At 41.0% G+C, this 13,653-nt stretch overlaps 1 protein-coding gene across 7 annotated transcripts in view; it reads right to left on the reverse strand.

The window, feature by feature from the left end:
• The window catches only part of MCTP2 (multiple C2 and transmembrane domain containing 2), a 235,841-nt gene that overhangs the window by 90,177 nt on the left and 132,011 nt on the right, over positions 1 to 13,653 (reverse strand). For all 7 annotated transcript variants that reach the window (XM_057721327.1, XM_057721324.1, XM_057721326.1 and 4 more), the window contains 2 exons: positions 8,957 to 9,059; positions 7,546 to 7,648 (listed from right to left, as the gene is read on the reverse strand). In XM_057721327.1, coding sequence (XP_057577310.1) covers positions 7,546 to 7,648; positions 8,957 to 9,059 — 206 coding nt within the window. The remainder of the gene's footprint in view (positions 1 to 7,545; positions 7,649 to 8,956; positions 9,060 to 13,653) is intronic.

The raw sequence follows: 13,653 nt of genomic DNA on the forward strand, positions 1-13,653 counted from the left end.
AAAGGATTTCCTCTGAATAATACTTATGGCCCTTATCCATAGTTTTTATATACAGTATTTCATTGTTAGTATCTAAGAAGTTTATAGATGCCGTTTTGGTTAGCTACCAGGGATTTTTTTTTTCTACCAAGTGTTTTGATATTTGTTTCATTTTTGTTTATTTCTATTTGCATAGTACTGTGATCACAGTACAGGTTCTGCCTTTTTGAAATCTACTGAAGAATTTTGGACCCACAACATAATCAATAATTAAACAAGTTAAGTGGGTATGTGAACAGACTATTTTATGTATTTACGTGTGTGTCTACACATACACATGTCGGACCAAGCTTACGGCTGATTCTCTAAAGTCTAAGAACCACCACTTTAGTTTGTCTAAAATTCACCTGAGAACTTGCTAAAAACGAAAAACAAAAAAGGAGATTCCAGGGTTTCATCACCAGAAATTTAATAGCTGTGGAATCACGTGTAGGGACTTTCGCTGTTAGCATAGACTTCATGGAAGTTGGAATTTCAAAGACTTGGCACTTTGAAATATCACTTCAAAGCTTCATTTGTTTCTTGTTTCTGATTTTTAAAAGCTAGATAGGTAATATACATTATTTTTCTGTGATTCTAATCTTGTCATTTTTCTGGTGTTTCAAATATTATATATTTATGGGAAGTCATCCACATAAAAGTTCATGTCTTTATAACTTTATTGATAATTAAATTATTCTGTAACCCATAAAATCACCTCTTCTCTATGTTTCTGACTTATCTTCTATTTACATTTACGTGTTCCACTCTTGTTCATCCATTTTTGTAACGCCATGTTTGAGGTGTCTCAAAGAAGCCACACTTGGATTTTACTCTGACTCATTATGAGAGGTTTTTCCATTTAACAGAAACGTTTAACCCATTCAATGATTACCATCATACAGAATACACTCAGATGTATACTTGACATCTTCCTGTTACAGGACAGTAGAGGAATCCCACTAGTCATTCTCCTTTCTCCCTTGGCCTGCTGTAACCAAATATCATCCACCTTATACACTACTTATGGTTCACAATAATTCCAGCATGTTTAAGGTACACTTTCCTGGTTTCCAGGGCCAGAAAAATGTACCTTATCTTCCTTTATTTCAATGAACATGTTGGACGAGGATTAGATGAGGAGGAGAATTGAATGTCTGTGTCTAAAAATCACCATTTTGCCCTGTTAAATTTTGCATCTGGTTATACATCTATAAACAGTTATGCAGGGACTTCCCTGGTGGTTCAGTGGTTAAGAATCCGCCTGCCAATGCAGGGGACATGAGGTCAAGCCCTGGTCCAGTAAGATCCCACATGTCATGGAGCAACTAAGCCCGTGTGCCACAGCTACTGAGCCTGCGCTCTAGAGCCTGTGAGCCACAACTATTGAGCCCAAGAGCCACAACTACTGAAGCTCATGCACCTACAGCCTGTGCTCCACAACAAGAGAAGCCACCACAATGAGAAGCCCGCACACCACAATGAAGAGTAGCCCCCACTCGCCACAACTAGAGAAAGCCCACATGCAGCAACAAAGAGCCAATACAGCCAATACATAAAATAAATTAAAATAAATTTATGTAAAGTAAATATATATTTTAATGGCCAAAATTTCAGCATTTACTTAGAAAAATATGATTAAGAGTGTCCAGTACAATGTGCAAAATCAATCATAGGTGAGAGCTGGGCAAATACTTAATTGGAAATGCCAATGAAGATGTGCATGGACATTTATTTGGTACAAGCAATTACAGAAGATTTGCCCCATAAGGCTAATTAAGTGAAGCTGTTATTGGTGCACCTAGCTGCTGTGCACTGGCTTCGCAGAGAACGCTAAGGGCTGCAAGAAGGCCTGTGCTTCTGATACAGATTCACATGTGCACGTTGGCATGGCTTATACAAGAGGACTCAAATTTGTTTCAAAATGCAGGACCTCATCAAATTGAGATGATTTCTCCTTAGATAGTAGGAAATAACAACAAATAGATGCTTTTCCTATTTTACAGAAAGCTCATCTTCAAAGTCTTCCAAAATTGACCCATTAGATAATTCTAGGAGGGTAAACATATGCTTAAATAAGAAGGATGAGAAGAATCCAGCTGGATTTTCATGACAAAATCAGGAGCACTTAATTGAGAAGAGCAATGAAAAATAAACCTTTTGAATTGGATAATTAACTCTAAAGCATTCCTACTATTTTCTAAGGCATATTTACTATGCTATTGATTAGAAGATTTTTGGAAGAATTTGGAAAGGGACAAATATTAAAAGTTTTCAGGACTTCCCTGGTGGTCCAGTGATTAAGACTCTGTGCTTCCACTACAGGGGGCAAGGGTTCGATCTCCAGTGGGTTAAGTTCCACATGCTGCATGATATGGCTAAAAAAATTTTTTTGGAATTTTCTACTGCTTTTAATCATGAGTAAAAAGTTTTGCATATCTATGTCATCATTTAGGCAAGAAAATTTTTTAAAAGTTGAACACAAATGAAATCTATGGAAGGATGGCTCATTGTCCTGGATTCTTTCAATTCTGATGTATATCTGAGCACATGTATATGCTTTGAACAATTCACCACCATTAATAAATGTACTGATTTAATTAAAATTTTTTTTTTTTTAATTTCTTTTTGGCTGCATTGGGTCTTCATTCCTTCGCACGAGCTTTCCCTAGTTGCAGCAATCAGGGGCTATTCTTTGTTACAGTGCGCAGGCTTCTCATTGCGGTGGCTTCTCTTGTTGCAGTGAAGCACAGGTTCTAAGCACGTGGGCTTCAGTAATTGCAGCACATGGGCTCAGTAGTTGTGGCACGAGGGCTCTAGAGCACAGGCTCAGTAGTTGTGGCGCACGGGCTTAGTCCCTCTGTGGCATGTGGGATCTTCCCAGACCAGAGATCAAACTCGTGTTCCCTGCATTGGCAGGCAGATTCTTAACCACTGTGCCACCAGGAAAGTCCCTATATTGATTTTAGAATATGAATTTTAAGGGAGCCAAGAGTCACCCAATATATTCACCCTGATTAAAAGATACAGTGAATTCAGAACAGGCTCTTTATTTAATAGGCTGAAATGCACTTAGTACATTACCATTTTGAGAAAGAGTAAAAGTTGAAGTACTTTCAATACTTTAAATTTAGACATTTTAAAATGTAGTCTGTATTTTCTCTGAAGGTATAAATCAAGTTTTAGTTTATGACTTGATTAAAGAAAATGTGTTCTCACAAAAATTATGCACACTCTAAGAAATACAATTTTTTTTAAATAAGAAATAAGGTATTATCAGATACCTCCCTCTGTTCCATATCCTACAGAGATAACAGTGAAACATCGACGAATCAATTTTTACGATTTTCTCTGATATTAAAAAAGCAGGGAAATAAATCCTTCTCCTAAGAGGCACAGAACACAGAATCAAAGGGTTTCCTCTTTGATGCTTATTTCTGGAGTTGCAACCAATTCCTCCAGGAAGACTCTTCTTCCCCCATAATTTGCTTCACACTGGAGCCAAAACCTTCTTTCTGGTCAGCTGCTCTGGTATATCCATGCCCCAGGCCAAAAGCCTGCAGGTAATCCTCCCTCATAGAATAAGCCCCGACCTCCCTCCACTCCCATGAGCTGCACTCTCCAGCCTCCTCGTTCACCCTGAGTGCTAAGCTAAGCACCAAGCCCGCTCTTCTAGAACGTGGCCTCTCTTTTACCCCGCTGTTTCTCTGCTCATGCTTTCCCCTCTGCTTGGAATGGCCTTCATTCTTCACCTCACCCTACAGTCCCTATCAACACCATATTCCTTCCTGGCCAGCCCAGACTCCCCACTTTCCAATGTCTTCCCAAAGTTAAACTCAGCCCTCCCACCTTGCATGTTCCTGTCCCATTTATACGGCACCTAACATTTCAGGTCGTGTGTGTTCACCTCACATGCATCACCCACGACATGCAAGCCTTTACCTCTGTGTCCCACCTGTGCCCCCACCCCCCACCGCCACTGCACTGAGCTCAGCGGTTGCACAAAACAGATCTTGGTTATTGCTTTTGGCACAATATTTACTTAATAGCTACTCTCTGTCACAGCATAGCATCCTCTTAGGATGGCTCTCATATGAGATTTGCCTAATTCAAATCCAGCCTCCACTACTTACTAGCTACAGGGATCTTTCTTTGCCTCAGTTTCCTCATTTGTAAATGGTTATAATAATAAAGCATGCCTCATTAAGCTGTCACAGAATTAATGATGTACCATATGGTAAGTGCACAGCATAGGGCTTGCTAGGTAAGCACTGCTCAATAGACAGTAATTAAAGAAAAAACCTAGATCTCAATAAATACAGTTTAAAACATACCCTCTAAATCATAAGTTAGAGTTATTTTAAATAATTATAAAGGTAGACAATAAAAATTATAAATATAAATTTAAAAAAATCAAATGATCAATGAAATAATAAACAAAATTTGCCTGTTACTAGATAGTGAGGGTCATGGCCTTTTTTTTCTATCACATTTACATCTACACTTTAGGTAGGGAATCAAGTCATTTGGAGAAGGTATGTTGCAGGTATATCGGGAAGAGCCCACATAGATCCTGTGTAAACTCTGATCAACTTTCCTAATCTACTGGTCAAAGCATCGGAAATAAATCTGAACTGTAACAGCCACGCTGAACAACAGCTGCTGAAATGTCATATTCAGCTCAACATCCCTGGGCCCCAAACTCCCTAAGGGGATAAGTGGCTCACGCCACCCTGCCTTTATGCAGTGGAGCCCTTTCAGATCTGGACTTATTTCTCCACATACTACATTTATATTAGAAACAAGCAGCGTAAATCAAATCAACACTCCCGGGCTGGAAACCTCCCTGTGGTTTCCCGTCACCACTAAGAAAGAGCCAAAGTCCTTCTAACTTTGAGGCTGTCAGGGTCTTACAGGGTCCTCTCCCACACCACCCTATCCCCTAACCCTTCTTATCTCACATCTGCTACTTTCTACTCACTCCATTCCATCCACACTGTCCGCTCTGCTATTTTTGGAACGTGACAGTCAAGGCCTGGCCTTGGAGCCTTTGAACTGGAAGATTTCCTGCCTGGAAGAGTTCCCCCAGATCTCCCCTGGCTTTCTCCCTTACCTACTTAAGTTCTCACTCAAATGTTCCCTTTCCAGTGAGGTCCTCCCTGTCCAAATCATGGAAAATTGCATCCCTTCCCTACACACATCCTCTTGGAGGCCCCTCCCCCTGCTTCTTTTTCTACATAGCACTTTTCACCATCTAACAGTGGTCCCCAACCTTTCTGGCACCAGGGACTGGTTCATGGAAAACAATTTTTCCAGGGATGCGGGGGGTGGGGAGGAGGTGTCAGGCGGTAAATGCAAGCGACGGGGAGCTTCACTTGCTCTCCAACCGCTCACCTCCTGCTGTGCAGCCAGGTTCCTAACAGGCCTCGGACTGATATGGTCCACAGCCCAGGGGTTGGGGACCCCTGATCTAACCTACTGTGTGTTGCCTTTTTTTTTTTTTTTGGTTTGTATGTTGCCTCTTGCAACCAAAGTTTAAGTTCTAGGAGTGGAGATAGCTTCACTGCAGTCACTGTTAGAATATTACCACCTAAAACAATTCTTGGCACACACTGAACACTTCATAAATATATATCAAATGAATGATGCTTAGATTGCGGGGCAGCTTACTGGCAACCTGAAAAACGTTAAGGGGGTTAGGGGGCTTGCTTGCACTGAAGCAAAGCCTTTCACAAATCACTCTATATTGTATTTGGAAGCATATAATTTGAAAACTCTATTAATTTAGGTCAGTGCTTCTCCACTCCACTGGGAGTGATGGTGCCTCCTTCAACTCATTGGACAATGTCTGCATACATCTTTGGTTGTCACAATAGTGATGGGTGGCCGGGTACTACTGGCATCTAGTGGGCAGAGGTCAGGGACACTGCTAAACTTCCTACAATGCACAGGACAGTCCCCACGGCAGAGAATAATGCGTTCAACAGTATCAGGAGTGCCTGGCTTGAGAAACCCTAAGCCTGATTTAGCCAGACGTAATTTCTCAGCTCTAACCCCAAAGCATATAGCGACCGTACATTATGAGGGAGGGAGGAAGGAAAGTCGGTCAACTTGTCGGTGTCCTAGAAAGACCAAATACACCAAACATTTACATGCGGAACAGAGGCAGGTTAATAAACAAAGCAGTGTTCACCCAGCAAGGAATCAAATATGCTACTAAGGATTTATCTATAAGAACTAAAAACAAGAGGAAAAATGTCCCCCCCAAAAATGTTAGAGAAAAAGGACACTAAATTCTATAGGCGAGTCTTGGTTTCTTATCCCTTCAGACCTCTTTAAAAATGTGCCCCATATTCTTATTACACGTTTTTTTTTTCAGGAATAACTGACAGAGTTGTAAAAAAAAAAAAAAAAAAAAAAAAAAAAAGGCGGGAAATCCCAAATCACCATCTCCTCTCTGAGAGCCGGCATGGCCCACTGCTGCTGACTCACAACATTTGCCAGCAGCCGGCTCTGCAAGGGAGCAGCTGCTCCACCGCTCTCTTCAAGTGACATCAGGGATACGAGAACTTGGGGAGAAATTAACCAAGCAATCAAAAAGAGGAGAGATATTGAGAGGTGCTGCGTTTCCCACTCCGTAAACATCATGTGAGCTAGTCTAATCTCACGGATAAATTACACACTGCTCCAGCCACGAAAATGCACTAAGAGCTTCGGGGAAATAAGTCTTTGGGAAGAAATAAATAAAGCCTTCTTGACTGATACAGGCCGTAACAACTCCACCACACATTGTACGAATGATTGGATGAAGAGCTGAAATTCTCTCCTGTAGAAGAGTACATTTAGTATAAACATAAATGTCCAATTAATAGCTGAATTCAGACCCCAGCTTTCCACCTTTGCCCATGTAAAGACATTACTTGGTGCTTTCTCCTCTGAATTTTATAGGGTATTTTTTTTTTTCATTCAGCTCTTAGCTCACTCTGATACATTACCTTTTAATGGGACTACCAAAACAGCCCTCTTTTTCCAAGAGAGGCTCTCTATTTGGAGACTGAAAACAAACAGGACTACTAAAAAGGCAAACAGAACTTTTGAGAAAATGGTCTTTAGTAGAATTGAGAACATGGTGCAGTTACCAGTAAGTAATCTTCGGAGAAATGAGCAGTAAGGCGGTAATGGCTGTTTTTCATTCACCAATGGAAAATCAGTCGCAGATACGTATTCCCTGAAACCAAAGAGAAACTCCCACCTTAAGATGGAAAGGCTGAGTGTGGACTGAAAGACTGGCCAAAATGTTTTGGTTGGTTAAATCAATATGCAGTTGACACACAGAGAAAGTTATGTGACTTTACCTCTGAAACTACTGAAAATACTGGAGAAGCATAAGGAGTAAAACAGTTATTTCCTGCTATGGCTGGGAGGATGTTTTCCCCCCAGATTGACAAAGATAAAGCAACTCTGGACCACAGAAACTCATCAACTGTAAAATGACTCACACGTTGTGTATTAACGAAGGTAACTTACAGACAGCAAGGGAATGGCAACTTTTCCAAGAAAATCAGGAGGTTTATCTCCATCTTCATCAAAGACTGTCACTTCCAAAACATCGTGGATATCTTTAATGGGACTGAAACAAGAAACACACCAAGTATTAGATACAAAAACACACAAGTGAAGTCTGTTCCATAAAGATCTGAAAACATGGTTTCACTAATTAAATCTGTGTGTCCTCAGAGTATAAAACTACCATTTAATTAAATTCCAAAAATTAAATCAAACTGACTGTATTCCCAAACCTTCCATCAGAAGATTCAGACATCCATACGGAAAAAGAAAGTCAACTTTTTTACTCTGACATTTTCCATGTATGTGTGTACTCAAGGGTAAGACTGTTAAAGAAACAGGATAAAGAAAGAACAGGGGACAGAATGAAGGAGGACAGTGATCTCAAAGTAGCTTCCAAACAGAAGAGCAAACATAAGATTTTCTTTACTTTAAACTAATGAAAGAATTCCCTTAAAAATAAGGTGGTCAAAATCACTATTTGCCGAGATCCCTAGAAAGCATCCTATTGTTGAAACACAAAGTACTAAAAGTCTCATGCATATTTACATATTTATAAACATTTTTTTATATTAACCAGAAGCCAAACATTGGCTACAATGAAACGCGAAGCCTTGGTCACTGGCAAGGTGTTGATCAAACAAGAGACTCTTGCATAAAGCAATCTGCAAACCTGCTTAGCACAGTTCATCTTCTTCTCATAGACTCTTGGGAACTTTCTGCTTGGAAACCACCAACTCCATTCAAAATGAACTATATTCTTTCAGTTATAAGCACAGAGAGAGCTTTTCTTCAGCGTTGTGAGGCCAGTGTACCCACCAGTTCACCCAAATTCAACAAGGTGCCTCTCCTTGATGTCCATGTCCCTTTGAATCTAACACAAACTAGGAACACACCAGCTTCCTAAATGCCTGAGTCTGAAGAGTGGGCACCACTATGGAGCAGGTCATTCAGATAAGCTGGAATACAAGGGGCCTTCAGATAGTAAAGTCATGTTGCACCATATAAGCTCCTTGAATTTAAGGCAGGTCCACATTTGTAATTCCCTTTAACCCAGGAATGAATTAGTCTGGATATATGGAAGCTTCTTCTACTCACAGATTAATTTAGTCGCTGAAAGACCTACTTTACAAATGCCTCCTATAACACTCCCTTGCAGTTCCAAACGGTCTCTTCTATTATTAACACTACACTCTATAAAATGAAAGCATAAAAGTGTTTTAGAAGAAGAAAAATAGTAAAGTTCATTCTTTGCCCATAAAAATGGACAGAAAGTTCCACTCAAGAGCCCCAGACTGCCCCAAACATATCAGGGATAAGTGGTCTCTGAGTTAAAGCTGCTCTTTGAGATTCCAGGGGCTAAAGTACTTACAATGTAAAAACTTTGTTCCACTCAGGGTTGAGGTTTTTGTAAATGGTATGTGTCTGAAGTCGGTCATTTCCTAACTCCAACAAGCAAAAGGGATCACTCTTCCCTGAAAAGAGAACACAGACGTGGGTCAGAGACAAAGAAATCTCCTTGGTCAGAGGTAAATGAACCTCAAAAGTGACAGAGGCAAAGTGAACAAAAGTCATGCACTTTTATCCAATTATTATTATTATTATTTTAACTTTTATATTGGAGTATAGTTGATTCACAGTGTTGTATCAGTTTCAGGTGTACAGCAAAGTGATTCAGTTATACATATACATATACCTATTCTTTTTTCAGATTCTTTTCCCATATAGGGGAGTAGAGTTCCCTATGGTATACAGTAAGTCCTTGTTGATTATGTATTTTATATACAGTAGTGTGTATATGTTAATCCGAAACCCCTAATTTATCCCTCTTCTCAACCTTTCTCCTTTGGTAACCATAGTTTGTTTTCTAAGCCTGTGAGTCTGTTTCTGTTTTGTAAATAAGTTCATCTGCATCATTTTTTTTAGATTCCACATATTATAACAATAAAATTGCACTTGCTGATAGAGAACAGACTTGTGGTCGCCAAGGGGGAGGGGAGGTGAGGGAGGTATAGATTGGGAGTTTGGGATTAGCAGATGCAAACTACCATATATAGAATGGATAAACAACAAGGTCCTAGCGTATAACACGGGGAGCTATATTCAATATTCTGTGATAAACCATGATGGAAAAGAATATGAAAAAGTATATATATGTATAACCATCACTTTGCTGTACAGCAGACATTAACACAGCACTGTAAATCAACTGCACTTCAATAAAAAAAAAAACTGCACTTAATGAAAAATTGAACCTGAGTCTCTCTTTTTAGCAAGCCCTGTAAGCCTTGTGCGGGAATTCGGGAGGTGCACAGACCCACAGGTGTCAGCACACTTCTTACACAGCCCAGATGCAGCCTTGAGAGCAACGGCAACACAGGTTCCACAAGAGCAGGTGTCAATCTGGCATGTGAGAGAGTCCAAGTTTGTGTGTTGTTTTAAAACAGAAGCACATCTCTGTTTCCTTCCTAAATTCGCTTTGAGTGGATACAATTACTCGTCTACAACTGGAAGTCTATGATAACTTACATGCTTCTACAAGGTGATGACAGAAATGAGAAAAAGTGTAACCATGGCAATTTAGGAGTTAAAATTCTGTTCTGGAGTGAGTGGCCACACACGCATATGGTCTTATATATTTAGCAAATGATGAGAATACACATGGGACATTTCTGGTGCTCAGAGACATGCAGAAGTCTAATTTCATAAGGTAAGTTCAAAGTTTTTATCTTAAAAAATAATGACGCCTAACCTTTACTTCTCCCATCTCACTTCTTCTTTTCCCACCCTACCTCACAAAGCTTCGTAAAGAAAAAGAAAAAAGAAAAAAAAGATTAGAAAATCCAGAATCCAAAGGGGAATCCAGAGAGTTACCAAGTAAGAAGTCTCTCCCCTTTTGTTGGGCTTGGCAGAGGGATTTAGAGTTGAAACTGTCAAGATCTCTAACATTTGTAGGGCATGCACACGTGGCTTGACTCTGCACTTTACAAAGCAGTGTGTGCTAAATTAATTGAGGGCATAAGGACAGATGTGCCTCCAACAAATGGCCGAGGAGTCCCAGACCAGGGCCGAACACAGACAGTGCTCAGGCCACTTGACCTACTGGCCTACCACTCAGGTCACTGAACCTACATCTAATTCACTTAATAACCAGGAGCTCTGAGGTGCTGCATGTCATTAGAGAGACACGTGCGCAGGAGCTGGCATGAAGATGGTATTTCAAAAAAGGAAGAAAAGAGGAGTAGCTGCATGGCTAAGAGTCAGTATTTAACAGGAGATTCCATTCAACTGTCTAGTAGCCTGGGCACTTAGATGCCTGGCCAAAGCTTTTAAGTCAGGGCTACGATCTCAGTGGCCAGCAGACAGTGATCGAGCCACGGACACAGATGAATGCACTGGGGTTGTCAATTACAAACAATGGAAATGATCCCTGTCTAAATTTAGCACGAAAGGAATTTATTAAGATAATAGCAAACAGCTCTCAGGATCAGCACAGAGACTGGGAAATCAGGCTTGAAAAATCACTAGAAACCAAAGAATGCTGAGGGATGCTCCGGCACAGAATCTCGGTCAATCTCTCACCCCAGGAAAAGTCTGGTGTGGCCTCTGCTTCCCAGGAAAACTGGCCCAGCCACTTCCAACCCTGGCTCCTAAATTAGATGTTTCTAATATGAATTCTCCACTCCTGCTTCTTTGCCTCATTTGATGTAGATGTAAAGAGATTGCCCCTCCCTAGCAAGTCCCCATGCCCTGACTTCCAGGGCTCAGAAAGGGAGTACATATTGGCTTTCCAGCCAATGAAAGTGGGCTCTGAGCCCTTCTCCAAAACATATGATGAGAAGCGCCCCAAAAACCTAGAAGGGGTTTCAGATGTTGGACAGCCCAATTCACACACACACACACACACACACACACACAAATCCAACTGCATCTCTAAAACGTCTTCCTTTTCTTAAGACAGTTTTTTAAGACAGCCATAAAGAAAGTGAAATAACGCCATTTGCAGCAACACGGATGGACCTAGAGATTATCATATTAAGTGAAGTAAGTCAGACAGAAACAAATATCAGAGGTATCACTTATTTGTGTATTCTTAAAAAAATGACACATTTCATAATTTTCTTCTTTCTAGTTGTGGCCTTTTCTTTTTTGCCTAGAGAAGTTCCTTTAGCATTTGTTGTAAAGCTGGTTAAGAAAAAAAATGATACAAATGAACTTACTTGCAAAACAAATAGACTTATGGACTTAGAAAACAAACTTATGGTTACCAAATGGAATAGAAGTGGGGAGATAAATCAGGAGTTTGGGATTAACAGATACATACTACTATATATAAAATAGATAAGCAACAAGGACACACTGTATAGCACAGAAGCTATACTCAATATCTTATAATAACCTATGATGGAAAAGAATCTGAAAGAGAATATATATAATTGAATCACTGTGCTGTGCACGAAACTAACACAACATTGTAAATAACTATACTTCAACGTAAAAAAAAAAAAAAAAAAAAAAAGACCTGTGTTTCACCGGGCACGGGGTAGGGGTTGCGGGGGGGGGGGGCACCTGACAGTATAGAAGGTCATGATGTCTCTTGAATAACTGTGAACGTGAAAGAAGACACATTCTCTTGGCTTCATACTCAGGTAGACGATGCTCAGCTTCTCAACCCAAGCTGAAACAGGTACTTAACCGTTTGTCACACTGTTAGGAGGTGTCAGGGCTGCTTCCCCAGAGACCCTGACATGACATCCCATCAGCACTGGCTCGGGGGAAACCATCTGACACTTGTAAGGAAAGCCCTGGGGCTCCTCCACGGAGGGGCGGGGAGGGGCCAGGCCTGTGCCTGCACAGGTGGGCCGAGCCCTGCCCACCCCCCTCTCTCGAGCACACTCTTCGCTGTCCCAGCTAACGAGGAACAGCCTTCCCTCCAGAAACTGGGAACTTCAGTTGTGTGTCTCCAAGGAACACACTGCGCCGACTCTCTGAAGATAATTCCATCAAAGCTCATTAACATGCTGCCATTTATTAATATTACAGTATAAACAGGCAGAGAGGAGGAAGCAGCAGCGAAGACATTAACACATTTGTAGAGTCACATATGTACACTTTAGGATTGATTTCTTGCCCTTCAAAGATTCCAGATAGATGGGGACTTTCAAAAAATTTAAATAATGAGTATTTTTATTTGATCATGATAAAATGATCTCCCCTCACAAGTGAAATATCCAAATGTTTCCCAAGGGTACCAAGCAAACAGTACCAGACAAACTGACGTGCATGCACTTGGGTCCGTGCTTTTGCTCTTTGCTCCACCTGTTTGAACAGGGAACACATCTAGATGACCTCTTCTACACCACTGGTGATGCAGATTCACAGTGGTGTTTTAGCTGCCTTGCTCTCAACAGCCTTTGCTATCTTTCAACAGCATGTTAAAATTCATTTGTATTCCTTGAACGGCAAGTGGAGGTTTCCTGTTAAAATAATTTTACCTTTATATCAGTTACAGAAGTTGAAGGACAAGCAATAAAAGTATTTTAGAGGTCATATTATTTGTCTGACAAATATGTATTAAGCACCCATTCTGCTCTTGGCACTGAATCAGGCCTTGATGTACACAGACCACCAAGTCATTCCTTTCAAGGAACTCTTATCATAATCAGCTTTTTCAGCAAATGTCACCTTTTCAATGAAAACTTCCCTCACACCCCCTGCCAGCAGACTGAGCAGTTCCCCTCTGTGATCTCTGACCGTATATTTTTCCTTACCCCTTTTCTACTGCACATCAGTACCTCTCTGTTCTATATTCAGCCCTGTATTTCACTGAAGGGGCCGAATGCAGGCACAACCAAGGTATGTGTGCCCCTCCCATGCCCTGTGAAGAGTGTTCTGGCCCAGGCAGAGAGGGCAGCCAGGGGACTTCAGGCTCCCGGTGATGGCTGGTGGCGGGAGGGGGCCACACTCCTCCCACTCTGCGCAAGAAGCCAGGCTTCATGCAGATTCCCCTTTAATCCTCACGTCCACTCTACGCGGTAAGGGATGTCTGTCCCATGTTGCAGATGAGGA

This window comes from Hippopotamus amphibius, chromosome 2, assembly GCF_030028045.1.
Source record: "Hippopotamus amphibius kiboko isolate mHipAmp2 chromosome 2, mHipAmp2.hap2, whole genome shotgun sequence".
Taxonomy (NCBI): domain Eukaryota; kingdom Metazoa; phylum Chordata; class Mammalia; order Artiodactyla; family Hippopotamidae; genus Hippopotamus; species Hippopotamus amphibius.